This window comes from the organism of the source record quoted next, unplaced genomic scaffold (genome assembly GCF_019419815.1).
Source record: "Pyrus x bretschneideri cultivar Hongxiangsu unplaced genomic scaffold, Pyrus_bretschneideri_v1 Contig20, whole genome shotgun sequence".
Classification (NCBI taxonomy): domain Eukaryota; kingdom Viridiplantae; phylum Streptophyta; class Magnoliopsida; order Rosales; family Rosaceae; genus Pyrus; species Pyrus x bretschneideri.
In genome coordinates, this window is record NW_025999502.1 from 553,451 (window position 1) to 581,213 (window position 27,763).

The 27,763-nt window shown below is 38.1% G+C and overlaps 2 protein-coding genes and 2 long non-coding RNA genes across 5 annotated transcripts; 1 reads left to right on the plus strand and 3 right to left on the minus strand.

Moving 5' to 3' along the window:
* The first annotated feature begins 11,609 nt into the window (after nt 1-11,609).
* Nucleotides 11,610-15,535, plus strand: LOC103931050 (hexokinase-1). The gene is made up of 9 exons (XM_009340459.3): nt 11,610-11,968; nt 12,464-12,614; nt 12,704-12,886; nt 13,512-13,586; nt 13,745-13,900; nt 14,088-14,186; nt 14,281-14,411; nt 14,554-14,635; nt 14,826-15,535. The coding sequence occupies exons 1-9, from the start codon at nt 11,700-11,702 to the stop codon at nt 15,171-15,173; spliced, it is 1,494 nt and encodes a 497-aa protein (XP_009338734.1). The 5' UTR covers nt 11,610-11,699; the 3' UTR covers nt 15,174-15,535.
* Nucleotides 15,536-18,042: 2,507 nt separating this feature from the next.
* LOC125477003 lies at nt 18,043-21,938 on the minus strand. Its single transcript, XM_048583733.1, has 4 exons — nt 21,261-21,938; nt 20,986-21,169; nt 18,272-20,890; nt 18,043-18,138 (listed from the first exon to the last, which is right to left on the minus strand). The coding sequence occupies exons 1-4, from the start codon at nt 21,936-21,938 to the stop codon at nt 18,056-18,058; spliced, it is 3,564 nt and encodes a 1,187-aa protein (XP_048439690.1). The 3' UTR covers nt 18,043-18,055.
* Nucleotides 21,939-22,665: 727 nt separating this feature from the next.
* On the minus strand, nt 22,666-23,095 carry LOC125477048. Its single transcript, XR_007258283.1, has 2 exons — nt 22,859-23,095; nt 22,666-22,749 (listed from the first exon to the last, which is right to left on the minus strand). It is a non-coding gene; the product is annotated as an uncharacterized LOC125477048 (long non-coding RNA).
* Nucleotides 23,096-23,958: 863 nt separating this feature from the next.
* LOC125477154 lies at nt 23,959-26,827 on the minus strand. 2 transcript variants are annotated; one of them, XR_007258329.1, is made up of 5 exons: nt 26,659-26,827; nt 26,264-26,352; nt 26,097-26,193; nt 25,457-25,813; nt 23,959-24,229 (listed from the first exon to the last, which is right to left on the minus strand). It is a non-coding gene; the product is annotated as an uncharacterized LOC125477154 (long non-coding RNA). The 2 variants fall into 2 exon arrangements; XR_007258330.1 differs by having other exon boundaries at nt 23,959-24,245.
* Between the last annotated feature and the right edge of the window lie 936 nt (nt 26,828-27,763).

Genomic DNA, 27,763 nt, shown 5'->3' on the forward strand with positions numbered 1-27,763 from the left:
GGCCAACTCATCGGACCGTCCTGAAAGCAGCTGACTATCTTTGGGAGTGAGGAGGTTCCGAGCTACTATCGTAGCTGTTGTTGCATCCGTCATCACAGAGTCCTCACCTGTAAGAGGGCCATGAGAAGATAAGAAAGACGGGCACCATACCTTATCCTGACGCGGCACAACCAGATCACTGCTTAGACTCAAATCTAAGCAAATGTTCAATGGGTTAGATGAGCTAGCCATTTTTCAAGAAGTTAAAAGAGAAGGGTTAGATAGAGTAAAATCTCGACGGGCCGGAGACGATTTCTGGGCAATCTTCAAAGTGTGCATGCTAGAGGTGATCGATCACCTCTATTAAAGGAGAGGCGACACAATCACAAATTCAGAAATGAAGAGACACCACTCTTCAAAGCCGGAATTTCCGGCGTAAAGATCGCCAGCTCTTCAGACGTAATCCCGGCTTTTCAGATAAAGCGTGTAACTTTGTCAAAAGCTCCCGGCTTTTCAGAAGACGCGTGGAGGCCGAGAAAGCAACTACACACTTTTGCCGACAAGCGTGGGTGACAAAGCCGAAAGCTCCCGGCTTTTCAGAAAACGTGTTCAACTTTGTCGAAAGCTCTCATCTTTTCAGAAAACGCGTGCCATTTTGTCAAAAGCTCTCTGACAAAGCTGAAGACGCGTGGAGGACATTGCCGCATCCGCACTGCCACTTGCCATTACAATTCCTATATACATCAACATTCATGGCAAGGCATACACCCAAAAACGCATGACTTCCCTTCTCGGCCGAGAATGTAGCTGCAACCAACCCTCTCAAACATGTTCAGTTTTCTTCTTCTCTTGAGAACACATTTTCAACCATGGATGTATCCCCCAAAGAAGGTACCAGATGCCTGGAGCACAGATAAGCCAGGAGGAAACGGTAGATCGAAGCATATAGAGACAAGCACAACAAATACATGTGCTGATTCATTCACCGTTTCTTCAAAAGCAAAGGTATCTCATATCATCAAGGTCAAAAGCAAAAGTATCTCATATCATGCTTTTTCCCTGTCTTTTCCTTTGTCTTTGTTATTACTTGCATGGCAAAGTGAAAGAAGCAATCAGCCGGCACTTGGAGTCAGTCTTCCGATCTGGAACCAACTACCTGGAATCTATTCCCTGGTTGCTTACCTAGCGTTGCTCTCGAGTAGTCATCTTCAACGGTTGATACACTTCCAGAGAAGGGACCACTTCTGCAAAGGGGAGCAAGTAAGACAAGTGAACATGATACATTGAAGCATGTGGAGACAAGCAACAACTGCATATGCTGAGCTATCCTCTAACCATCTTCAATACGAATTGGAGAGATTGAACAAAGAAACAGATAAAAGGAGTAAGCTCAGACCTTCGGGGGAGACCAAAAGAATCCTGCTGCCCAGTTCAAGAGTAGCACAAAGGAAAATCAACGATCGGAGGAAACCAAAAGAATCTTCAGCCCAGTTCAAGAGTAAGCCTGTGGAATCACCAAGATCATGCCCATGCATTCAACAAAGGAAGGCCGAGAAAGCACTCCAATTCCAGATTTGTGTTCCTAAACTCTTCTCTTTGTTGTTGATTTTGTTTATGCCATGTTAGGTTGTTAGATGTTGTTTTGTTTGTTTGTTTGTTATTTGTGTGAGTCTATGCTTGAAACATTGAGGACAATATTTGATTTAAGTGTGGGGGGGTAACTAAGTATATTTGATGCAAATTCGTGGGATTTTATCACCCATAACTTCAAGTGTTGTTCCTTGCTGTTTTAAAATGTTTTTGAGCTGATTTGGAGTGTTTTAGTGTGTTTTGTTTTATAACTCCGAAAATCACATAAAAATTTGAAAAACATGTTTTGAAAAGCCTAAAAAGAATGTTTTGAGTCGTTTTTGTGTGTTTGTGTCGTAGGTCACCTTCCAACACAATGATAAGGATTTGGTTTTTAATTGCATGACTGTTAAAAAGAGTTATAAACATGGAGAAAAGTTTGATTTACTCTTGGTATATGCTTGGTTATGGTTATAATGTATGACTTCACATGCAATCATAAAAGAAAAATTGGTTTTTGTAACATGCTTGAAGGAAGGAACTCAAACAAACGCTACAACCTTGTGAGACTTGAGCCTAAACGTTATTTGGAGAGTTAAAAATCTGTGCATTATTGTTTTCCAAAGTCGTTGCATGATCTCATTATTCTTTGCTTGGTTATTACTTAGAAGGCGTTTCATCATATAGTTCCAAATGCTAGAACTCATGCCCATTTCATTCAAAGCATGTTATTGATTTGCATAACACATATTCAAGAAGAAGTTGTGTAGTGACCACCACCAAAGCCAAATCGCCATATTTCCTTATTTCATTTGTTTTGTAGGATTGAACCCCGTTGAGCCTTGTGTAGCCTACTTTCTTTGTTAACCCACAATTATCCTCACCTAGCCTAGAGTAGGACCACCCATACCTTTGTTCTTGAAGCATGGTAAAAGCTTAACTCAAGATGAATTCCTTTTGATCATTGCATTGCAAAAAACAAGTGTGGGGGAAAAAGTGTTTATATGAGTTGATGTGCCATAGGCACAGCCAAAAAGAAAGAAAGAAAAAAAAAAAAGAGTTGAAAAGTAGTGTTTGTTGAAGTAAGGGCCCAAAACAATTTATTAGGCCCTAAGAGTTGTTGAATCTCCCCCTTATGTCTAAAAGTTGATTTCTGCATGCCAAGTGAATTCTAAGCCTTAATTTCATTACTTTGCTTGCTATTGTTTAAAGAACTTTTGTTTATCCCTACCTTTCCTTGTGAGCCAATACCCCAAGCCCCGTTACAATTGTGGAGTTTGAATTTGGTATGAGCATATGGTGTCACTGGTTCTCGCATCTAAGTGGTAGCATTCCATTCATGAGATCATATCCAAACATGTTTATTAACTCCAGAAATTGCTTTCTTTGAGATATACATATGTGAGTGTTCAGTTTCATATTTACATCAATCTTCTCACATATACTTAGTGTAGGGTGTGTAGTCAGAAAATCTGAGTGAAAATTGAGTGCATATCTTGTGAGGAATTGAGCAAATTCTCTAAGGCATGTTACTACATTCAAAACATGGTTTTAAATGCTTAATTGTGAACTAGTATGTGGTGACTATGATTAAGAATGTACTTAAGTGTGAAGATGACTAAAATCTGTGGAGATAACGAATTTTTAACATGTCATGTGCATTGAAAATCCCTGAGACTATTGTTGGAAGGTTTAGGTTTTGTATTGTATTTCTGTTTTGCTCGAGGTCTAGCTAAAGCTAAGTGTGGGGGAATTTGATAGGAGCATAATTAGGCGACTTACTTAGCTTGTTTTCGTGCATCTATGTTGTTAATTCATAGTTGTTTTAGTAGTTTAAGCCATTTTCGTGTGTTTTTAGGTTCATATGGCTAAGGAAGCAAAAAGATGCATTTTGGAGCATTTTGGAGCAAAATTGGGATTGGAATGGATAGCATATGATTGGAGCCAAAGTGTTGGACGAATTTGAAGGCTTTGTATTCACTTTGGACATAAAACAAAGGGCCTAGCCCATTCTCTCTTAAACCAACCCCAAGGCCATGCATTTCCTTCCAATTCCAAAATCCAGAATCACTTCAAAAGCCATGCAAATCCATATTTAACACCCTAAACTACAACCATGCAGCCACACATTCTTTCTCCACACCTTGCCATACATAATCCACCACTTTCCAACCTATTCACATGCATTCATCATTGCACCACAATTCAACACATGCATTCACACACCAACAACATCCCATGCCGTGCATTCCCTTTCATTTCAGCCAAGTCACATGCATTCCCTTCACATTCACCCACATGCACATTCAATCATTCACTCACACTTCCTTTGCCGTGCATTCCCAAACCCTTCACATGCATTTCTTTCATCATTTCCAACCCACATGCACCCTTTATTCTTCATCATTCCAGCCATGCACATTTAATCATTCATTCCCAACTCAATGCCGTGCCTTTCACTCCCAATTCCAGCATTCACATGCATTTCCAGCTCATCCAAACTCCTTGCCGTGGGCTTTCAATGCAATTCCAGCATCTTCACATGCCTTTCCAACTTTCCCTTTTATTTCCAGCTCTCACTCTTCATCATTGCAGCCACCTACATGCATTATTTATTAAATCTTCATCATGCAGCCAGAAAATCAGCAAGAAAACTTCCCAAACCCGTGGGCTTTCAATGCAATTCCAGCATCTTCACATGCAATTCCAGCTTTCACATGCTTTCCTAGCTGTTTTTCCATCATTAACTAGCCACATGCATCATAAACAAACAACCATATACACCTCCATTCCTCCTATAAAAACCCTTGCATTCCCATTCATTTGTCATTCAATTCACACACCTCCATTCACAACACAAACACACACCATCTTCCACACCATTCAAGCTTGCCGTGGGTTCTCCTTCCATTTCCAGCATCCCCCCTTCCATTTCCACCACTCCCCATCCCTCCAAAACATTTCCCAATCATTCCTCCATACAAACACCAAACTAACAACATCTCTTAGACCTTATGCTACAACGAAGAGGAGGAGAAGAGTGCCTAAACGTTCATACAATTCAAGTTTGAGTTGTTGGAATTTTTAGGTGTTGCTTTTCCTCGATTCCAATGTTTAATTTCAATTCTCTTTGCCTTGTACGTATGAGGAACTAAACCCCCCTTGGCTAGGGGGGGGATTCGAAATACATGTTTATGCTTGCAATATGATTTGATTACTTCTAATTGCGTTTCATAAGTTGTGAATTCAATTTGTTTAACTATTTGATTGATAACCTATTTATGTATGTTTATTGAGAGTGCACGCTTAATTTTCATGCATGAATATGACGCTAGAATATAAGTGAGTTTCACGTAATAGTTATGAACTTATATTCACAAGTAGTGGAAGTTGCTTATAAACAATCGCGTTAAATAAATTCTTGGCATAAGTTTCATGCAATCATAGTAACGAATGCCTCGTCAACACTTATAGTTTTCAAAGAACTTAATGATTTTTGCTTGTATCTCTATTATGCAATTCATGTAGGGAACTTGTGGGGAATGCTTTGGGTTGTCGTATGCAATCATCCAATTCATTAACTTAAGGAAAACTTGACGGTTAATTTAAGCGGACCTAATTAACCCGGGGTGTTGAGAATTCATGGTTTATTGAAAAGCAATTAGAAATCATTTTGTATGCAAGTATAACATGTGTGGAGATGAACCCCTTAGCTAGCTTCCCATCCATTCATTTCCGTCAATTTCGTATTTACAATTTGTTTTCTTTGCAATTTATCCATTTTAGTTTAATCTCGTCCAAACCTAAATCCCCCCCCCCCCATATTCTGTTTAAGTCTTAGTCTTAATCTTTCTTATTTTTAGTTTTGCATTCTTCGCATCAAATAGTGTTTTAAACTTGTTTTTACGTTTTTGAAGTCAAATCCAAGTGATTAACAATCCCTCCTAATCCCTGGTCCAGAACGATCCCTACTTACATACTTACTACAATTGACAAAAAGAGGGTTTAATTTGTGTGCGTATAATTCTCGCATCAGAAATGTAGGGAACAAAACCATACCAAAGTAAGGCCGAGCTAAGGTTGGTGTTGGCCGGAAAAATGGCATGAAAGTGGTCGGATGACCATAGTTCCTAATTTTCCAGAAATCTGTAAAACTTCCTCCCTCGACATTTCTGTCATGAAACCAGTCCAAACTTGACTCCTTAAGCCTAAAAATCATTTTAAACCATGATGGGAGATCACACAGAGTATAATCGACACTCACCTTCACAAAAATTGGTAAGATCTATGACGGACAGTCTCCATAGTGTTAGAGCTCCATGATCTGAGAGCCATTCCCGTTAAGATGTTTGGAACTAAACCTAGGGCTAGGTTTTCAGATGACATGATATCGTGGGGAACATTGGTTCGATGGTCATCTGCCATGGAAGACGACGATGGTGATGACCTCAGCCTCATGGCTATCCCTTGTTTATGGAGATGAGAGAGACGACAGGGAGATTAAGGGAGAGATATGTAGAACAAGAAAGAGACAGAGAAGGTTATGGCATAATGGTTTGGTGTGGTTGAGCATTTCCTGTGGAGCTCGCTGAAGTGTGATGGTGATGTTGGATCGGTGCTGCTGCACCTTCTGTGCAATGTGTACAGAGCTGAGGGAGAAAGTGAGGTAATGCTCGCTGGGTTTTCAAAAGAGGAGTTAAAGAGTAAAGAGAGGGAGTGAAGAAATGTAATAGAGTTAGGGAGAGTTCTGAGAGAGTTGAAGAGGGACACACGGGAATGAGGGAGGGAAGTGAGGCATGGGCCCCATGTGGTACACAACCCAAGGCTAAAAATAGAAAAACATAAAAATATCTTCCGCAAACGTGAAATTACTAAAACGCCCTTATGAACGTAGTTCCGTAAGATTTTAACCGTAACTCCAAAATCGCTTATGCTTGCGCCTACACATTTATACCGTCGAGTGCTTTAAGAATACATTAAAAGAATATTTCGTATGTTTCACTACACGCTGGTCAACGAAACTCAACACCCTTGCCTCTAGGAGCATTTTTGTCAAATCACACTTTTAAAAATTTATAAAATTGTCAAATTAGCGACGGGTTGTCACAATAATTTTGTACTCTAGGTCTAGGACCTGGGTTTTTGCACTTGCAGGCTCAGCAGCAAACAAAGTAAAAAAGAGAAGTTGAAGCACTCAGAGTCTAAAGGTAGGACTTGAAGACTTTTCTGAGTTCCAAATCAACCAACACAAATTCAAATTTCTATAAGTATCATACACAAACAACTTTTATTATATGTTAATTACCAATTATAGTATAATTTTCACTCTGTTAGGAACCATGGATAGATTACAACAATGTTCTATAAGTTTTCAAAGGGTTTTATTCACTAATTTTGTTGTTAGGTTATTTTGGATTTGGATGTTATTTTTTATTTTGACTTTGCATTGGATGTCTTGGAGATGTTATTTTGGATTGGATTTGGATAATAATATTAATATGCACTACTAGGCACAATCTGTGCTTCAATACTTCTCTAATATGAGCTGCTATAGTGTTGTTATGCATTCTCAATTTTTAAAGACATCTCCAGGAGTGTAATATGTGATGCTGCTATGCACTACAGTGTAGCAACTTTAGCCTCATTTTTTAAGAGAAAAAAAATAGAGTTGGACCCATGGACTCGCCCACCCTGTTTCAAATGGGCCGAGTAAGGTTCGGTTCCAAAACTAAAAATGTCTGTACCCACCCCGCCCTGTTACAGTTTAAAACGAGTAGGGTTAGGTTCCTTCAAAATTGGGCTTGGCCCAACCCATACTGACACACCCCGACCCAGAATGTCCTAATTTTATCTAAACCCACCGGAAACCCTTAAAATTGGGTAGTTGTTGATTCATCTCCAAACAAACTCCGACGCCTCCTCCAAGGCTTGGGCCTTACTCCTAGGACTGAGGGGAGTCCAATGGTAGTGGTGGTTGACGAAGTGAGCTTCACGATCATTGGATTTTCGCCGTGCACCCCTGGAACCCACGGGTTCCATTCTTCCCGAAATCAAGGCTAAATCTAGTGAAATTTGACTGGGAATGGAAAATGCAAGGTCATGGAAGGTTTCTCATGTGGTGGGTGGCGACTATTTGACAGAAAAACCGACGAAAACAGCCGGAAAAGATGGTAGAACCCGGTCGGGTCGTGGGTCAATGAGGAACCCAGCGGGTTCCTCTCCTTCTCCCATTCTCTCAGCTTTCCTCCTTTCCTCTTTTCCTCTTTTCCCATTGGTTCTCCTAATTTTCTTCCTTCCCCATTGGTCCAGTTCCTCCCTCCTTTCTCTCCTTTATCCTCCATCTCCACCGACCATCTTTCTTTCTTTTAATCTGGGCCACACACGTGGCTTCACCAGATTTTGCTCCAAAAATGTAGAGCATTCCAGAAAATAACTAGTTTACTAAAATGCCCCCGACTTTAAACGTTAATATCTCATTCGTTATAACTCCAAATACACCAAGAAAATGAACCTTACATGACACGACATGGCAGTCAACAAAAGTCAACACTCTGTCTCGAAGGGCATTTTCGTAAATTCACTTTTTAAAATTATAAAAATTATAATAATTGGGGATGGGTCGTTACAATCTACCCCCCTTAAGGAAATTTCGTCCTCGAAATTTAAAATAACTTGTTATAAATAAGATACTTGAAAACAGGGAGGAACATATTTATATAAACATAAGAAAGAAATCAAGTTAGAGCGGCTGCATAAAAAGAGAATGACGTAGCAATTATTTCTCTTTCATGCCTCCAAGCTCATACCTTCTTCCTTCCTCAATAACAAAGCAATATAATACTTGTATAACCCGTAATGTTGAAAATACCAATTATTATGTAATAACATAAGGAAATACTTGTATTGAGTTTAAAACCAAGAGTGGAAATTACTCACCCAAAATTTGTAATGGAAAAAATAAAGTAATTTAAAAAATACTTGCACGAAAAATCAAAACCCAAAATGAAAATGGACCTTGCCAAACATTCGTCGTGTCACAAATTTCAAGAATAAGTCAGAACCATAGCTAACTAACTAATAAGTGTTGCCGTAGATGAGTCGTCTTGCCCACTTGCTTAGTGAACCCAACAACTAAGTCATTGATATTACAGTCTGCAGCCTGTAATGCTGATAACTCATTATTATCTCAATAAGTCAGTCAAGTTCTCGAGTGATGCCAAAATATCGTTTTGCTTCTCATGTGCAAATATGCCAAAATCGTCCAATTCATGCCTCGATCACGATACTGTACTATTCTAGAGAGCACCAAACTAGCTGCTAGAAATGTTTCGACGTTCACATTCCCACAACAATATGACCTTGGAGTGAAGCAGTGGAAATATACATAGAGACGAATACATATTGCAAAATGCTTCTTTCGTGACTAAGCACTAGAGTTGCTCATAAGATCTAAAAGCTTAAATTAGAGAAACCATATCTTTGACGACATTCTTCGAATGACAATTGCATTTCTGGCCACACTTGAAAATTAACGTCACAACCACCAAGCTCAAAACCTATGTTCATACCTTCACGAATATCATGCTAAATTACTGCTCAATCCTCAAAGTCGCTTGGAATTTTTTTTTTTTGGTAAATCTGGTAAACTCGCAAGAAGATTATATTCCAATGGTTCCTGCTAGCATCGATATGAAACTGGTGCACACATTTGTTGAGTCGACCTATCGTGAATTCCTCATTGATTAAGCGATAAACCATGTCGAGAATGCTAAATGAACACTCAAGAAATTGAGGGTCAAAATGAGTCCATGAATCTAAAGTACAAGATATCGGAATTGAATATACAATTTTGATGTCTGTACACGTGAAAATATCTAACTTAATCATGCGTTAGCAATGAAAGGTTTGGAAGATAACTCAACTTGAACGATAGTTTAAGGAAGGTTGATGGACCGAAACTTAGATTTTTCCTTGACTCAAAATTCACAATAGTTTGTTACAACGATAGCTCCAGGAATAATAAATTACCGATGGTAATGATTTGCTTGATAGAATGCTGATTGGGTGATTTAAGGATTGATGGTCTAAACTGAAAGTTTCAAAGTCTAAGTGGTCCTTCTGGATAGTCTGTCAACATGAGAAATGATATGGGGAACAGACGAATGACTCAAAATCAACTAAAATACCTGTAATACCAGAAGGTGAAACTGAGGGTACGAACAGAGCTGATGCGGGCTAAAATATCAAAGAGTCGGACAATTTCACAAATGATGAATTTTGCCAAAAGACTAAACAATTTTTGTGGTTGTCTGAGCTAACAAGGTTTCTTGATGATCAAAAAGTAACATCACAAAAGTATTAGAGCTATCAGGGACCAAAAGTGATTTTCCCAAGATGTTCTTCCGTCGAGTGCTACCACTTTAGCACCATCGTCACATGAGACATTTCTAGAGTCTTGACAAAAGTAGACTTCGCATGAATTCTAATAAGTGGTATTCTAATGGATACTGCCAAGGAATCAAAACTATTTTGGATTTCCAATCTCGAGAGGTTTAATACTGATGGCTGGAGGGTAAGGATGGAATTGGTTGGTAAAGTCTCCGATGATACACAGTTATCGATACATTAGCCTTACTGTAGGCCATCAACTTGCCTCAAATCTACATCTTTATTTGGAAGGGAATTTCTTCGCTTTAAGTCAAAGGGCGTTCGCCATAGTGCTCTTTTAAAATGTCGACAAGTCGACAAAACTACCCAAAACTTAGGAAAAGCTAACACATTTTTCATATTCAACGAGGTGGCAAGATTCGAACATTAGGCTAAAAAACTAAGAATGCTAACATCACGCGTATGATGAACACAATACTGCCTAACTTATGCTCTGATACAAAACTGACACACCCCAACCTGGAATGTCCCAATTTCATCCAAACCCGCCGAAAACCCTTAAAATTGGGTAGTTGTTGATTCGTCTCCAAACAAACTCCGACGCTTCCTCCAAGGCTTGGGCCTTGCTCTTGGGATTGAGGGGAGTCCATTGGTAGTGGTGGTTGGCGGAGTTAGCTTCACGATCATCGGATTTTCGCCATGCACCCCTAGAACCCACGGGTTCCATTCTTCCCGAAATCAAGGCTAAATCTAGTGAAATTTGATTGGAATGGAAGATGGGAGGTCATGAAAGGTTTCTCAGGTGGTGGGTGGCGACGATTTGACGGAAAAACCGACGGAAACTGCCAAAAAAGATGGCGGAACCCGGTCGGGTTGCGGGCCAATGGGGAACCCAGTAGGTTCCTCTCCTTCTCCCCTTCTCTGATTTTTCCTCCCTTCCTCTTTTCCCATTGGTTCTCCTCATTTTCTCCCTTCCCCATTGGTCTGGTTCCTCCCTTCTTTCTCTCCTTTATCCTCCATCTCCACCGACCATCTTTCTTTTAATCTGGGCCACACACATGGCTCCACCAGATTTTGCTCCAAAATCCTGGAGCATTCCAGAAAATAACTAGTTTACTAAAATGCCCCAACTTTAAATGTTAATATCTCATTCATTATAACTCCAAATCATGATCTATTTGCGCCCACGCGTCCATAGCAACGAGTACTACGGAAATACACCAAGAAAATGAACCTTACATGACATAACACGACAGTCAACACTTTGTCTCAAAGGGCATTTTCGTAAATTCGCTTTTCAAAATTATAAAAATCATAATAATTGGGGACGGGTCATTACACGTGCCCATGCCTAGAACCGAATCCTCAAATCTATTTTTATAGTAGGACAATATTGTAACTTTTAATTTTTTTTAACAAACGATATTATCTACACTAAAGAGGAGAGAATGAGTTATCTACACGAAGGGGGAGGGGATGAATTAAGCCTCACAATGAGCTAGCAATAATGTGGTTCAAATTCGTCTTTGACGAGAATCAAACCTAAGACCTCTCACTTACAAAATAAAGAAAAATATTATTAAATCGTATTACTAACCGGGGACAATATTGTAATTATCATTGAAATTCCATTTATGTGTCCTACTCGTATGAAAGTCGCCCCAAACCGTTAAAATTTGCATCACTCCCTCAACCCACCAAAGAAACAGAGCATTTCATTTGCTTCTCCACAAACAACTCCGAACCCGAAATCAACCGAAACAATGGGGAAGAAGGCGGTGATAATCGTTACTGCGACGGCAGTGTGCGCCGCGGCAGCGGTTCTGGTGGCGCGCCACCACATGCGGAACTCGGGACGGTGGGCCCGGGCATCGGCCATCATCAAGGAGCTCGAGGAGAAGTGTGGGACCCCCACTGGGAAGCTGAGGCAGGTGGCTGACGCCATGGCTGTCGAGATGCATGCCGGCCTCGCCTCCGAAGGTGGCAGCAAGCTCAAGATGATCATTAGCTACGTCGACAATCTCCCTACTGGGTACGTAGCCATTGAATCAATCAATCAATTGACTCTTTTGATTTCCTGACATGCATATATGTGTATTGTAGATTCTGGATCGACTTGTACCGCTTGATCTGTTTTGGGTCTGATTGATGTGGGGTGTTTTGTTTTTGTTTATATTGATTTGGGTCTCCATCGTTGGATTCAAAGTCGATTTCTTGATATCTTTGGATGTGTATATTTTTTGGGGTAAGCTCTAATGTTTTAATCTTTTATAAATGGATTGAAAATTTCGGTTGAATACTCACAGTTGCGAAAAGGGTCGATCAAAATTTGTCCAAATTGCAGGAATTTTGTATTGTTTTTCGCAGGTTGATCTCTTCTTGATCAATCGTGGTGCATTATTTGATGAGTGAATTGTACATTGTGTTTGTTTCATATTACTTGAACAGTTGTGTTACAATGAAATTTTATGCTCTCAGATGTTGAAGTCTCCTCTTAATATGTATATATGCGTATTTTCTATTTCAGGAATGAGAAAGGGTTGTTTTATGCTTTGGATCTCGGAGGAACAAACTTCCGTGTAATGAGGGTGCAATTGGGAGGAAAGGGTCGTGGAATTATTAGCCAAGAATTTACTGAGGTCTCAATTCCTGAAAATCTTATGGTCGGGACTTCAGATGTAAGTAGATTGTCGCTAACAATGCCAATGTATGTTAAGGTTTTTATGTGAACACACCTCTTAAATCTTGAGAATGATTGTGATTTCAGGCACTCTTTGACTACATTGCGGCAGAACTTGCTAAGTTTGTTGCTAAAGAAGGTCAAGATTATCAACTCCCTCCTGGAAGGCAGAGAGAACTAGGTTTTACCTTCTCATTCCCTGTGCTGCAATCATCAATTAATTCGGGGACCCTTATTAAGTGGACGAAAGGCTTTTCTATAGATGATGCAGTTCAGTCCTTGTTACTTTGACTTCTTTAATATTCTGTATTATTTTTATTCTCCTTAGTTTATTTTTTTCTGTATTCTCCAATATAATCTCTTGTGAAAAAAGTGAATATTCAGCACTTATAAAGTGTGGACATATTGGTGCCGGGGATTTATAATACATTTGTCTATCTACTACAGCTACTACTTTATTCCACCTTCCCCTGTTAAAAGAAAGTTGTTTCACTTGAGTCCTAGAATTCATAAGATAAAGAATTCCTTGAATCAGTAACTTGTGATTGCGGTTCAGTTTCTGTGATATAGTTGCCCTCGTAATCCTGAAACATCAGAATTGTTAAAGTTAGCTTTTGTTTCTTAACGTTGTAGTCAGTGCCACTTCTCACTATCTTCAAGTGAGCTTCATCCTATAAACAATACACAGCAGAATTACTCTAGTCCATTTCCCCGGCCAGCCATTTCATTCAACAGTGCAAAAATACTCTAGTATATTATGTTCATTTGAAGCAATAAGCATATCTAGTATTTAAATTATCATGTGATGTCCAATAATAAACATATTCTAAACTTGTGAAACCTGTTTTGCACTCATATTTCAACCTTCATGACTTTAACTCTTGATGCTGAATAGGTTGGGCAAGATGTAGTGGCTGAATTGAGTAAAGCCATTGAAAGAACAGGCCTCGATATGCGTGTATCTGCTCTGGTAAGTAAACTTGATGAGTTATTTTCAATTATTAAATAAAAGGCCTTCGTGTCGAGTCTATGAGTATATTTGTTGGATTTGCATTGGTACGACGTAAAAATGCATTTTCAAATCAATTATAATTTAAAGTTCAGTGTTAATGGTCACTTTCTCACCAGGTTAATGACACGGTTGGGACATTAGCTGGAGGTAGGTATGTCAATCAGGATGTTATTGCTGCTGTGATTTTAGGTACAGGGACAAATGCAGCATATGTGGAACGTGCACATGCAATACCAAAATGGCATGGTCTGCTACCTAAATCAGGAGAGATGGTTAGCAACTCCTTCACTGCTTCACAGCTTCACGGCCATTGACTTGTGTCAATTACCTATTCAATACTTTTTTTTGTTAAATTATTCTTTTCAAACTTTTGTTAGCATTAGGATTGTAAAATTATGAAAAACAGTAGCAACTGAAAATTATAAAGTAAATCTTGAAGCTGCCGTCTGTGGACTGTAGGTTGTCAACATGGAGTGGGGTAACTTTAAGTCAGCTCACCTTCCATTGACAGAATATGATCACTCATTGGATACTGAAAGTTTGAACCGTGGTGATCAGGTGATTGTATTTATTTACTTCCTCAATTTTTTTTTTTTCTCTGTGACATACTCTAATACGCTTATGTTAATGCCGTTGAAATTGATTCTTTTAGATTTTTGAGAAGATAATTTCTGGAATGTACTTGGGAGAAATTGTTCGCAGAGTTCTTTGTAGGATTGCTGACGAAGCTTCCCTTTTTGGTGACACTGTTCCACCAAAGTTAAATGTTCCTTTCATTTTGAGGTTATTCCTTAGGCCCACTATGTTTTTGTAGCTGTGTATGTTGTTTGGTGCATTTAGTATTACTTTCCTTCCTTGGATTTATTATAGCCTTTGGGATTTTGTTTTCGCTAAGTAGTTAAAATGTGAGCTTTGAATCATGCAGGACACCTGACATGTCTGCGATGCATCACGATGCATCCTCTGATCTTAGGGTGGTACGAGAAAAATTGAAGAATGTATTGGAGGTGTGTTTAATTTCACTTCAACTACTCGCATTATTAATATCAGAAGTGGCCTTCAAAAGACGTATAAGGAGGTTGAACCTAGGGATGATGCTCTTATCTTCACGTCAATGACATTTAAATGTTGTTGGCCATACTAATCGGATAAGTTTGTGTAGATATAAATTTTTTAAGTGTTCTAATTCTGTTTCAGATATCAAATACTTCTCTTAAAGTAAGAAAAGTTATCGTCGAGCTCTGCAATATAGTTGCTACACGTGGGGCCCGCCTTGCTGCTGCTGGAGTCTTGGGTGTACTGAAAAAGCTGGGAAGAGACGCGGTCAAGGATGGGGAAAACCAGAAGACAGTGGTAGCTTTGGATGGTGGATTATACGAGCACTACACTGAATATAGCAAGTGCATGGAAAATACTCTACGAGAATTGCTCGGAGAGGAAGTTGCAGAAACTATCGTTATTGAACACTCTAATGATGGCTCTGGGATTGGAGCTGCCCTTCTCGCTGCCTCTCACTCACAATACCTAGGAATCGATGAATCCTGAATTTATCAGGATACTAGTAGAGCTTTTAGCCGAAGAAAGTTTCGCACTTTTGGTGTTTTAATCTTTCTCCGGGTTCGAACTAGAACATCTCCCATTTTTTCTTCTTATAACCGTGCCTCTTCTCCTCTGCTCATTCACCGCTGGAATTCTTTTTTGGGGGAATTTTAGTTTGTGGCTTTGCAGAATGTGTAAGAGAGGTGGATTGATTGTATAAATGCAGGACCCGTAAGCGGCCATGCAATACTGCTTCGGCCTGCAAATTTCCATTTCTTTTTTACCTTGTGGTAATTCTTAAATTGTGCTGGTAATTCTTAATTCTTATGTTCAAAGTAATAAAAATATTGAAATGCTACTTTTAATCATGACGTTATTTCAATGATACTTTCGGAGAAGCTCTTTAGCATCTTTTTAGCTCTTAACAAAAATTCACATTTCACATTTAAAAAAAAAAAAAAATGAAGAAAAAGAAACACATAAAGCAACATTTTAGATGAAAAAAAATTCAAGAATTAATTGTTATTACATCTGACATTAACAGTCAATAATTAATAGGTAATGAATCTTAAAGTATTTCTCATTAACATTAAGAGTTGTTGGAGTTTTAAACTTCAACCTCGTTCGAAAAAAAGTTGGGAAAATGGCTCAACAAAGTAGGAAAAGCTATGAAAAAGTGACAGATTCACAAGATGAATGAATATGAATATACATTATACATTGGGTGTACATATCTAAATCTCACCTATATGTTTTCTCTCATTCGTAATCACGACGTAGAAATCTACTAAAAGGAGGGATACACTTGTTGATGAACATTTCTGCACCACAAGTCACATAACATGTAAAAAAAGTTAGAATGTAAACCCTGCATTATTAAATCAGATATTTTACATTATTAATCAACAAACAAATTAACAGAAAAACTGCATTACTTAGTTAATATAGTTTTGGTGGTGGATATGGACTTTTTGCAGTAACGTGTACACTTGAGATATATTAATGCTACTGCCCCACCAGCAGGTTCTCCCGGATAAGAAGGCTTGTGGGCATTTAGATATACAATATTTCCTGCAGGCCTGTTCATATGGTCGTTGCAAATGCCCTTGCAATCTATCACACATTTATGTGGATCTTGGCGAGGGTAAGGAGTACTAGGGCTAGTGCTTGGGACAGGAACGTTTTGATAAGGTGGGGTCGCGGAGTCGTCCAAATAAGGTGGAGGGGGTGAGTTTTGGAGGGCGGAGTCACATGCCGGGGGAGGGGGTGATTGTTGAAAAGGATCAACATAGCGAGACGGAGAGGGTGGCTTCTGACAAGAAAGGTTCCCCCAGGAGGTTGGAGGGGGTGGGCTCCACCAGGAGGGTAGAGGGGGTGACTTCCAACAGTAGGGTGGAGGGGGTGGGCTCCACCAGGAGCGTAGAGGGGGTGACTTCCAACAGTAGGGTGGAGGGGGTGGGCTCCACCAGTAGTGTGGAGGGGCTGACTTCCAGCAAGGGGGTGGAAGGGGTGGTGACTCCCACCAGGAGGGTGGAGGGGAAGGGGTTTGAACTAAAGGGTCAAAGCGCGACGGAGGGGGTGGCTTCCAAATCGTAGGGTTGAGGGTGCAAGGGGATAGTTTCGTAAGGGAGGAGCAACGGGAGGAAGATGGGGTGAGTTTTGTAGGGTAGGCTTCTCGTATTGACCCATAACTAGATGAAAGTATAATGTTTAGGATTTAATAGTTCGTATTATTCTTCTCCCTTCTAGGAGGTAATTAATATATATATATATATATATATATATATATATAACTTTACCTTGTGATACAAGGAATATTAAAATAAAGTATAACCAAACTAGGAAATATAAATACATTCCTATTCCTCTTAATCTTTGACTCACGGTAATACTCCCCCTCAAGTTGGAGCATAGATATGTCCTAGGCCCAACTTGTCAAGTGAGTCCCAAAACCTTCTAGCTGAGACTGCATGTGTCAAAACATCTGCCAGCTGTTCATCTGTCTTTACAAACGGAATGTCAACCAACTTAATATCCAGTTTCTCTTTTACTAGCCTCTCTGCACGCACTAACGTGCGTGCGAGAGGCATTTTTGCATCACGGGCGCTACGCGCCCCTAAAGGTGTATTGTGTTAGTTTTTCCCATTGTAATTGTCAAGATATACTTTAAATGTACTGTGCAAATAGGAACTTTTTTTTTTTTTATAATGCACATCCTAAAAAGTTATCATGTTTTTCGTTTTTACTTTGTGTAAAGTAACGATTTAAATGTTATTCATGCACTTATCAAACAACATACAGTTTTAGATGCAAGTTCCTACCTAAAGCCTATGAACGATAGCAAGTATATGTAAATAAAAAAAAATAGTAGATGAAAACAGTAAGTACTCGTAGCAAAATACAAAACAATTTAAATGTCAAAATATAAATCCTACATAACAATATGTACATTATTCACAATACTCATAGAGTCATATTGACATCAATGCTGCAATTTCCACCCATTTGTTCATGATTGATGCTTCAAATTTTCATTGCCAATCTACAAACGATAGTGAGAAAATTAAAAATCAAATAAAAATAGTTAATTCATAAGTGAGAAATGCATACTGAAAGGTTATCGTTAATAAAGCTGTTACCTATTAGGAATCACCATAATTAGCTGGAATGAAGCAAGACTTCTTTGTATACTACATTCCGTGTAAATACACCTTGTTGGCCTACTATGGAGCCACTTTTTACTAACACGGTTGTGGTTGACTTTGAGACCCCCCTCGATAAAGCCACATATAATTGTCCATGGCTGAAGACATGATCTGGAAGGTAAATGCCAACATGTGGTATTGTCTGACCTTGAGATTTGTTTATAGTGATGGAGAAACTTAGTTTCACTGGAAATTGCTTTCTTGTAAGTTCAAATGGAAGCCCAGCAGTATCAGTACTTTTGAGAGGGATTCTTGGTAAGAAAACTCTGGATCCGGCAAATTGTCCAGTTAGAATTTCAGCATCAATAAGATTTCGGTAAGAACCACGACACAATAATCTTGTACCATTACACAATCCCAATTTCGGATCAATATTTCTTAAAAGCATGATTGGAGCACCTCTTTTCAGAGTTAACTTGTGCGGAGGCAAACCACCAAGTGAGATTGAATTCAAGAACTCTGGCTGATACAAATTCCTTGCGTCATCCTCAACTGAATCAAATGAATACATTGTCTCTTCTAAACCCGGAAACATATTGATTATCTTTTCATTCAACATATCAACGTCTTCATTTGTAGGAGTTACCACTGCCCTTTCCACCATGTAGGTTGCATCATTTATATGATCCTCTAAGTCAGGGAAGATTTTGGCAATTAATTGATTAATGGAATGCTCACTCTCCCATGGTATCACCATGCATTCAGGTAGTTTTACCATATCATCCATAATAACATCTTCATTCCCATCACCAACACGAAGTAAAAATTCTGAAAATTCACAATCATTTATGGATCTCATGTTTTGTTTGAGTTTTAAAATCTTTACTTGTGACCAAAATGATGCCTTAACAACACTTGCTTGGATTAGTTCGGACTTGGTTCCTTTCCGGATAACAGGAAGAACTTGTCGAAAATCTCCCCCAAATATCATTATCTTCCCCCCAAATGGTAAGTCAATATCTGTTAAGTCTCTGAACGTTCGATCGAGTGCTTCAAATGCATGACGATGCGTCATTGTTGCTTCATCCCAAATGATTGCCTTTGCCTTTTGTATTAGCTTTGCTAAATCAGATTGTTTACTGATCGAACACATCGATGATGCATCGAGACTAAGTGGTATCTTGAATTTAGAATGTGCTGTCCTCCCACCAGGCAATATCGTAGCTGCTATTCCAGATGATGCTGTTGCTAATACTATGTGCCCCAACCTTCTCAAGCTTGCTAACAATGCGCGATATAAGTAAGTTTTTCCAGTTCCACCGGGACCATCCACAAAAAAAGTTGCATTATCCGATCGTTGAACTGCACCCATTATTATGTTAAACGCATTTTTTTGGTCATCATTTAAGCGTTCAATTGCATCAAGATCTTGTTGTGGAATACATATGGATATTTCATCTTCAATACATCCGGTCATTCCTGAACTTGATTCATTTCCTCTTGTCATTTGGGGCAAATCAAACTCGTTTATACTCTTGTTAAATTGAACCAAAAGTATGTTCAACTCACGCAAGAGTATGTTGGTAGCAAGTGTGGGAGTTATGTTAGTCATGGAAACATAATCTTCCATCATGAATGGACAGAACTCATCCCATAACCCTCGAACACCAATTGGTGCACAATATACCAATATGGTGACGAATAATCTTCTTAAAGCCGACGGCATCTGAATTGTGGAGGCCTCTAACAAACATTGTCGAATACTGTCATCTCTTTCTAACAAACCTCGTTGTTCTGCTGCCTGCTTAAATGTTGGATGCAAAACCCCATTAACTGTTCTCAAGTTTGTGAAGGATGTTGGTCCTCTAACATGATTAAGAAGAATCCGAAGGTAAAATTTTTCGCCTTCAGCAGGTGAAACTGCATATATTCGCCCAATAACCTTGTTACGATTCTTTCTTTTAGACCACTTTCTTTGAGCTTGAATCCATCTGTAATGTGATGGTATCTCCATGTATAAATAATGTCGCGCTTCTGCATCCACATGATTAAGTGTAAAAAATTCAGTCAACATTGTCTTTCTTGTACTCTCATCATGTAGAATATTTGTTATGCTTTCATCGGCACGAAACTGAACTTGGTGCATATTAGGAAGATGTATTTGCATTCGCTCAATAGATGGATAAATTCGATTAATAATGAACTTGAATATTTTCCATAATGCCTCTGGTGCGCAAATCCATCTTGCATCCTGAAACTGCTTTATTTCATCGTATTGAGGGTCTGATTGCACTTCAACTGTCACTCTGTCTGGGCCTTTGTAAACATACTTATATAAGTACTTGACACTTTTTATGCTTGCGCAAATTTCGACATTGATGTGACAATCATACCTTAACAGCAACCATGGATTATATGGAATGACCCAACTATTATCAACCATTATGTTTCCTTGTCGATTAAGTGAGACGGGCAATCGATTTCCTCGCCTTTGATAAATTGGATACGAATCATTCCCTTGAACGGTGACTGGTGCAAATGGTTTGGGAAACTTTCTCTTACAACTCCCATTTTTCATACATGGAGATAGAGGATTATGAATCCCACACGGGCCATGAATCATATGCTTTAACACCACATTATAAAGTTGAGGCTCTACATCTTCATTTGGTATTTCAGCTCTAACAATTCGGTCATACTCATCTGGGTTATTGATCTTATCATTTTCATCTAACACAACCAGCATATGCACATGTGGAAGACCACGTTTCTGAAACTCAATAACGTATGCGTAAGCAACAACACTGCCCAATACCCCCTTTTCAATGATGTCTTCTTTTAGTTGCTCAAGTTTTGCACGAAATACTCTAGTGAGTAAGTCAGGGCGATCTTGTGGAGTTTGTCCAGCGAGTAATTCACTTTTGATTTCTTCCCAACTTGGGTTACATGTCATGGTAATAAAAAGATCTGGCTTTCCGAATCTTTGAACCAAAGTCATTGCGTCTTGATATCGTTGGTACATGTCACGTGGGCTTCCAACAAATGATGATGGTAAAATAATTCTACGCCCGATGCTACCTAATAATATTTTATTTTCAATTAGTTGTATATATTGTACACACTTTAAACAAAGTTATATTTCTAAATAACGATGACTGAAACGATATATATACCTGCATTGTGTTGACCTGCATTTAGAGAGTCTTCAAGTCCTTTGTAGAGATCCGCTCTAACTGTGGCTTGATTAGAACGCAACCATCTAAGTTTTTGTGATTCAATTTTAATGTAGTTATCTACAGCATATTGTTGAAAGAGACGTCCACCTCGAAGCAAAAGTGATGATCCATTATGGCGTATCTACAAAAGCAAATTTCATATATTGCTTTTAATATAGGAATCATCATTCATCTATATATATCGGGAAGTAAATTATGTTATTAGTACAAACCTGTAACATATAAGCATAATAGTCGCAACATGTTATTGCTCTTCCACCATCATCACGACTGTTAACATCCCATCCATATGTACCGTAAGGCAGCAATAGTGGATATTGTAAGGGATCATAAAATCCAACATAGTCTCGGACGTGAGAAAGCCTTCCACTAATTGTCTCCACCACGATATCCCTTCCATTTGCAATTGTGGCATTATCTCCATCTATTATAATTGCCGCAACTTGTGATGCTGATGGTAGACTATGCTGACGCCGATCTATTGGTTGCTCTTTTAGGATCAACTTGCAATTCGGCAAATCTTGGCGTTGTCCGAGGCTTCGCAATGTATGAACAAAAGGATTATGGTTGTTCAACATATGTTGTATCTTTTCAACCACACGTCTATCTAAAACTTCACTTTCACACATTCGGTTTTCAACTTCATGCTCAGTGTCATATATATAAGCTTGTAAAAATCGCGGTCTGTTCCCTTCATTTGGTAAAAGTCCACCAATCTTATGATATAATGCACCTTGAGCACGAAATGTGTAAATCCCACGACCACCAATATTAATTCTTTCATCCACGTGTACTCCCATTGAAGTGAATGCAAATGCATGATTGTAAGCTCGAATATTTTGCCTGAAGTGTCTACCCTCATTTGTTTGGTCAGAGAAAAGAGCAACCATTTCTGGTGGGGATTGTATTGGGGGTAAAACAATTCTTCCTTTCAAGCAACACATATTCAAAGTTTCTCGAGCAAACAATCGTGCATAGCAGTACGGACATGTGGTTGGAGCAGATAATTGGCAACCTAGGATACCCCGATTCTCATTATAATTTCTAGCACAATTGTGGTTTCTTCTTCCTCTGGTTTGGCGCACATGACAATTGGTTCTATTTGCATGTTCTTCTTCTGATATTTTTACATGAATATCCAACATTCAGTATAAGAATTTTCTTTGTAACTAATCACATATCTATATAAAGATAAAATTATATACTAAGCTCACCATTATGGGGAGGAATTGAGAGCATCCCATAAGATATTTGTGACCTATTTGAATGTGCCAACTGTCCCATATGAGTACGCATTCTAGTAGAAGTTTGGTCATCATGATTTGTGATATCTGACAAAACCCTTGAATTCGTGCTTTCATGCTCAATTTGTTCTAATAAATAGACCACATTATAATACGATTAGTTAAAAATTTTGTCTTTAATATTTAATATATTTAGTTGCGAGTCTAATATTTCGTAAGACTACCACTAAAAATAACTACAACATTGAGATCAATATGAAAGTATCGAAGAAAAGAATACAAAGAGATTTCAATTCACCAAATTTTGTTCTTAAAAAATAACCTAATTTTTTACGTGTGAAACAAATACAAATAAAGAAATTGAAATAAATACCAGGAATTTGTTGTTCTATATTACTGGGGTCGACCTCAACATCATAGTTAGCCAACTGAACCCGTTCTTGTATATTATTGGGACCTACTTGTTGCATAGTTAAAAGAAAAATTAGAAATTAGATTTTTTTTTTTTTTTTTTTTTTTTTTTTGCATTAGTATGAGTTAAAAGAAAAGGAATATGAAATAAATACCAGGAATTTCTTGTTGTATGTTACTGGGGGATGTCATAGTATGATCATCATATAGAGTTGGAATTTGTTGTCTTTTTTCTTGTGCTATGAGACGTCGTCGAGCTAGATATCTTTGATGTTCTTCAGGACTCAATGATTGACGCCATTGTCTTGCACGACTTTGACCACGCTCCATGGAAAAATTTATCTAAAAAATTAAAAAATAAATGAACCTAAATTGAATACAAATTTTGTGACATTCCATAAATACAAAAAAGTCTACGTAGATGCCTATGAACAGAAGAAGGAAAAACATTTATCTACACATCACTATAATACAAAAGAACAAAATAAAATGATCACAAAATACTTTTGAAGTGTAATAAGTATCAGTGCAAGGAAATGACGGGCCTATATACACTTCTTGGTTGGTGTTAGGACTTGGATATGATTTAGCTTTAATGTTTTTTTTCTTTTATAAATTAGCATTGTTTATAGAGTTTTAATTTTTATGTCAACTGGATGAGTAGAATTTTAAACTTTTTTAATACCCCTAAACCCTATCATAAATGACGGATGTGGGCTGGACATAATATAAAAAGTTTTTAGAAATGTGTAACCCATAATAAGAGGCTAAAAAGCTACCACATGACAAAGAAGAATTTGTATTCAATGTAGGTTCATTATATTTATTAGTTTGCTCTAATAACTCAACAATGCACATATAAGCTCTAAAATGTTATGATATCCTTAAAATTTTAGTAATTTTGGTTTCTTAGGTATTATGTTTATTAGTAATTTTGGTTCATTAGTTTAAGGATATGATCTTCAAGAATTTGTGATCAACACATTTTAAGAAATTTTGGGGTGCTTTGTTGGTCGTTGGGGTGCAAATGGGGATGGGATGATTTGGTTCAAATGGATTAAAAAAAAAAAAAATGCATGTACGCAAGGTTCCTTAACAAAATCATAATTATGAATAACTGTTATGATATTCAAAATCCTTCTCGAACCCCGCTGGTGTTTAGGGATGATTTTGGACTACATGGATATTTGAGATTACGAAGAAGATTATGAATAACTAAACATGGGTCAAAATATTTTTTGCTAGAGGACAGCAATTGTTCATAATTGGTTTGATGTTGGACATAATAACAATTACGAAAATTTGTTTTCTTCACATTATTTTCTCGAATTGGGGTTCAACATTAGAAGTTCTTTTCTCAAGTCTCAACATTAAGCAAAATGAAGAAAACAAAAGGCCAAAAGCAAAAAGCCACCTCTTCCGCTGTTATCACCTTCCCTTTTCTTCAATGCTCACTCCCAATAGAAAATCTATGGCAAGAATACACTTTCCCCCATTCCTTTTTCTTCGAGCCTCAACAAATGGGTCTGCAACCAATGCCAACTGAAATAATTGAGGTTAAGCAAGAGGAGTTGATAAAGAATCGGCCAAGAGAAGACCAAGCTAAGCCAACTGAAATAATTGAGGTTATTCCTGACAACGCTATAAATATTACATCATAAAACAGTTTAGCTTAATTCAGTACATTTTTTTTATTAAATAAGAAATGACTATGTTTTCTGTTAAATAAGAAATGGCTACGTCACAAATGTCCATATAATTTAATTGAAATGATAAACATGTTCTGTAAAACCAAGATTTTTGAAAGTCTAACTAATTGGTCAAATAGTGTCAAACATAGTAGTATTTCTCCAAGTAATAGCACATCCTAATATTAAGCTAAAGAGTAAGAATAGTTATATATGACATTAAATTGAAAGTCTAACTAATCAAGATGATTGTAATAAACATGAGGCACTGTTCTGCAAATATAACAGGGCTGCAAACCAATTGGTAAAAGCACACTTTTATATGAAAATAAAAACAAAAAATTCAATCGCAACCATCTGGAATTCATCATCCATCATCCCAAATTGCACACTTTCGACAAAGATTGAAACTGTAGCCCACACAATTGGTACCTAGTGCCCGTACCTTCCAGTCTTTAAATATAATGAAACTGCAATGACTTGTTGCGCTATACATACATGCCTTTTTTCTGCTTCTTCAATACCGTAACCGTTACTAATGGCCTTCGCTAGGATATCTCTGCAGTTCGGGAAAAACTGATGGAATGGCCTCTGCCTATCCTCCTCGGCAAGGCTATATGCAGTTTGAGAAAAACTTTGTAGACGTGGTTGAATTTGTCTCTTCCACGTTTGATTTCTAAATTGTACAATATTACTACTTTGTTGGGTAGTTGTTAATTATTTTCTCTATCAAAGTAAGAACATAAATGGAATATTAAAAGCTTCACTTATTTAGGTTTCTCTCTTTATATATATAGATATAAATTAAGCAAACCAGAAATCAAAACACACTTTGAGATGTTTTCGCAAACACTTTGTAAACTAATACAGTGATATGCAAATATGATATTATTCTCTTGCATGGAAACCAAATTAGAAATACATAGCACAACTCTATACTATATATCGTATTTGGCAGATCTATGAATAATCAAATAGCATCAATATGATCAGAAATGAATGATCGATGAGAAACAGTTAATTAATGGCAGTGAATTTGATTTGAAAAGAGACTAATAAACATACTGCTAAAGAAGCCGCACTTGTCGTTTATGGTGAGTGAAAGGCTACTTCAAGAAGCTGCAATTGTTGATCACGGCGAGTGAAATGGGTCTTCCTGTAAAAGAAAACTAACATGAAGGCTTTCCTGTTTTCCTTCCTTCTTTGTTCCTGCGTTCTAAATTATCTGACAATTCACTTTGTCGGTTTAATATATGCTTCAGATACAGTTTGAAACCTGGGAGACTACTGACAACTGCATATAACAATTTTTCCTTCTTCACGTTCTAATTTCTTTGCTCATCTTTTTCTGCTTCCCACGTTTTTGTCATTCCTCACAATGTCTCGCTCACACATACACCATATCACATTTAACTTCACTGCCTGCACCGAATGCAAATGATTTGAAAACGTAATGGAAAAAGCCTGATAAATAATCGGAAAATGGATTAATATAAACAAAAACTCCCCAGAGCCAATAGTTTCCTTGTAAGCAGAATAAACTCAACAATGGGCACTTACATGGAGAAGAAACAAATCCAGTTTTGCACTCAAAAGAAAATAATCAACAATCATGCATGAAAACGGAAGGAAATTAAAAAGAATTTGATGAATAGTGGACAAACGCTGGAAGGAATACATAGAAAATGGAGATCAAATCCATTACCTGTACTCGACCATTCACCGTATCATCTGCACTACCGTGTGCATGTTAGTATAGCCTCCTGACATCCGTTCAAACACATCTCTGTGTCTCCTTAAACCTGCATTTTGGAAAATCTCAGTTGACCTGGATGGGATAATGGTGTGAAAGCGAAGAAGGAAGTTGCTTACCTCTTCATTCCAAATTGGCATTTCTTAAAATGAAGGTCATAACAAAGATCGGCATTCGGTAATATGTCATGGAAGCTCCAAAGAAGTTCCTAAGCAGGAAGAAATACTGTGAGATTAGTCATGGAAAATGCCGTACGGGATGTGTCTGACAAAAACAACATTAGTATATATTGCACACTATCGTGGTCTACTTGTATGCATGAATAAGATTTGGCATACGATATTATCGTGGAATAATTCATCAGAAGTCTACTCTGTGTACTCCTCAACAAAATGGTGTAGAGGAAGAGTCTTTGTCAATCTGTATCTTTGTTTCTCCCTCCCCTTCTTCTCTTCTCCTTGATTTATGCACGGTTACAAATAAACTACTGAAATTAATATGAAACTGAACTCACATGGCCGTCTGGATTTCCAGACTGCTCCCAATAGATTGTGTGGATATCCGAAACCTTCAAAAACTGAAACTGTAGGACTCGCTCTCAAAGCCCACACTTTGCCAAGGCAAAACTAAATTTCGAGAATTCCTCTTCCCTGCATTCACAAACACGTCGTCAGTTTCCTGTCAATTTTGGATTTTAGAGAGAGCGAGCAATCGAGCGAGGGAGAGAGAGAGAGAGAGAGAGAGAGAGAGAGAGAGAGAGACCAGTGAGCTTGTTGGAAGAGAATGAGAGGATGGAAGGTGAGGGAGTGGACGTTTTTGATCTAGTTGGTAGTTTGTAGAACGTGGGAGGGTGGTTGAATCCCATGTCACGGTTCTAATTCTTCATTCAGCAAAACTTTACGGTTATGATGCTTTATCTTTTTTCAGTGATGGTTTTTTACCAGTTTGTCCCCATTTTTCGATTTTTGTGGATTTGGATTGTGAAGAAAACAAAGGGGCTTTCTTGGCATTTTGGAAAGCTTCACCAAACTGGGGCTCTCCCTTTATATATATAGATAAAGTGTTTGTCCACCTCAACATGTTTGGTCCTATCATGTTGCATGGGATTGTTTGCAATCTCTCACGTTGCTTGATTATCACTGTATAACAACATAGGTTCTTTAGGCTTAAACCCTATCTCAATAAGTAGAATTTGAAGCCACAAAAGCTCATAAATACCATGTGCCATTCCTTTGTACTCAACCTCAGCTAAAGACCTCGCCACCACACTCTGCTTCTTACTCCTCCAAGTTATAGGATTACCAGCTACAAAAGTAAAGTAGCCTAAAGTAGATCGCCGATCAATAATATTTCCAGCCCAGTCTACATCCATGTATCCTTTCACTTCCATATGTTCATGCTTTCTGTATAGTAGTCCTTTCCTCGGAGTTCCCTTCAAGTAATTCAATATTCACATTACCGCGACCATGTGATCCTCACTAGCTGTGTGCATAAATTGACTCAGCACACTTACTGTGCAAGCAATATATGGCCTTGTGAGTGACAAGTAAATCAACCGTCCTACTAACCTTTGGTACGACTTATATTTCTTTTTGTATATTTTCTTATGCTTATTTTTC

What these genes read in the sequence shown, in the direction of transcription:
- LOC125477003 (XM_048583733.1), bottom strand. Translation starts at nt 21,938, where the DNA reads ATGGTTGCTCTTTTCTCTGACCAAACAAATGAGGGTAGACACTTCAGG. An exon ending in ATTATGCTTATATGTTACAG is followed by an intron (nt 21,170 to 21,260) that starts GTTTGTACTAAT and finishes TTGCTTTTGTAG; the next exon opens with ATACGCCATAATGGATCATC. An exon ending in CAAGTTAACTCTGAAAAGAG is followed by an intron (nt 18,139 to 18,271) that starts GTGCTCCAATCA and finishes TGCCGGATCCAG; the next exon opens with AGTTTTCTTACCAAGAATCC.
- LOC103931050 (XM_009340459.3), top strand. Translation starts at nt 11,700, where the DNA reads ATGGGGAAGAAGGCGGTGATAATCGTTACTGCGACGGCAGTGTGCGCC. An exon ending in GTCGACAATCTCCCTACTGG is followed by an intron (nt 11,969 to 12,463) that starts GTACGTAGCCAT and finishes TTTCTATTTCAG; the next exon opens with GAATGAGAAAGGGTTGTTTT. An exon ending in GCTTTTCTATAGATGATGCA is followed by an intron (nt 12,887 to 13,511) that starts GTTCAGTCCTTG and finishes GATGCTGAATAG; the next exon opens with GTTGGGCAAGATGTAGTGGC.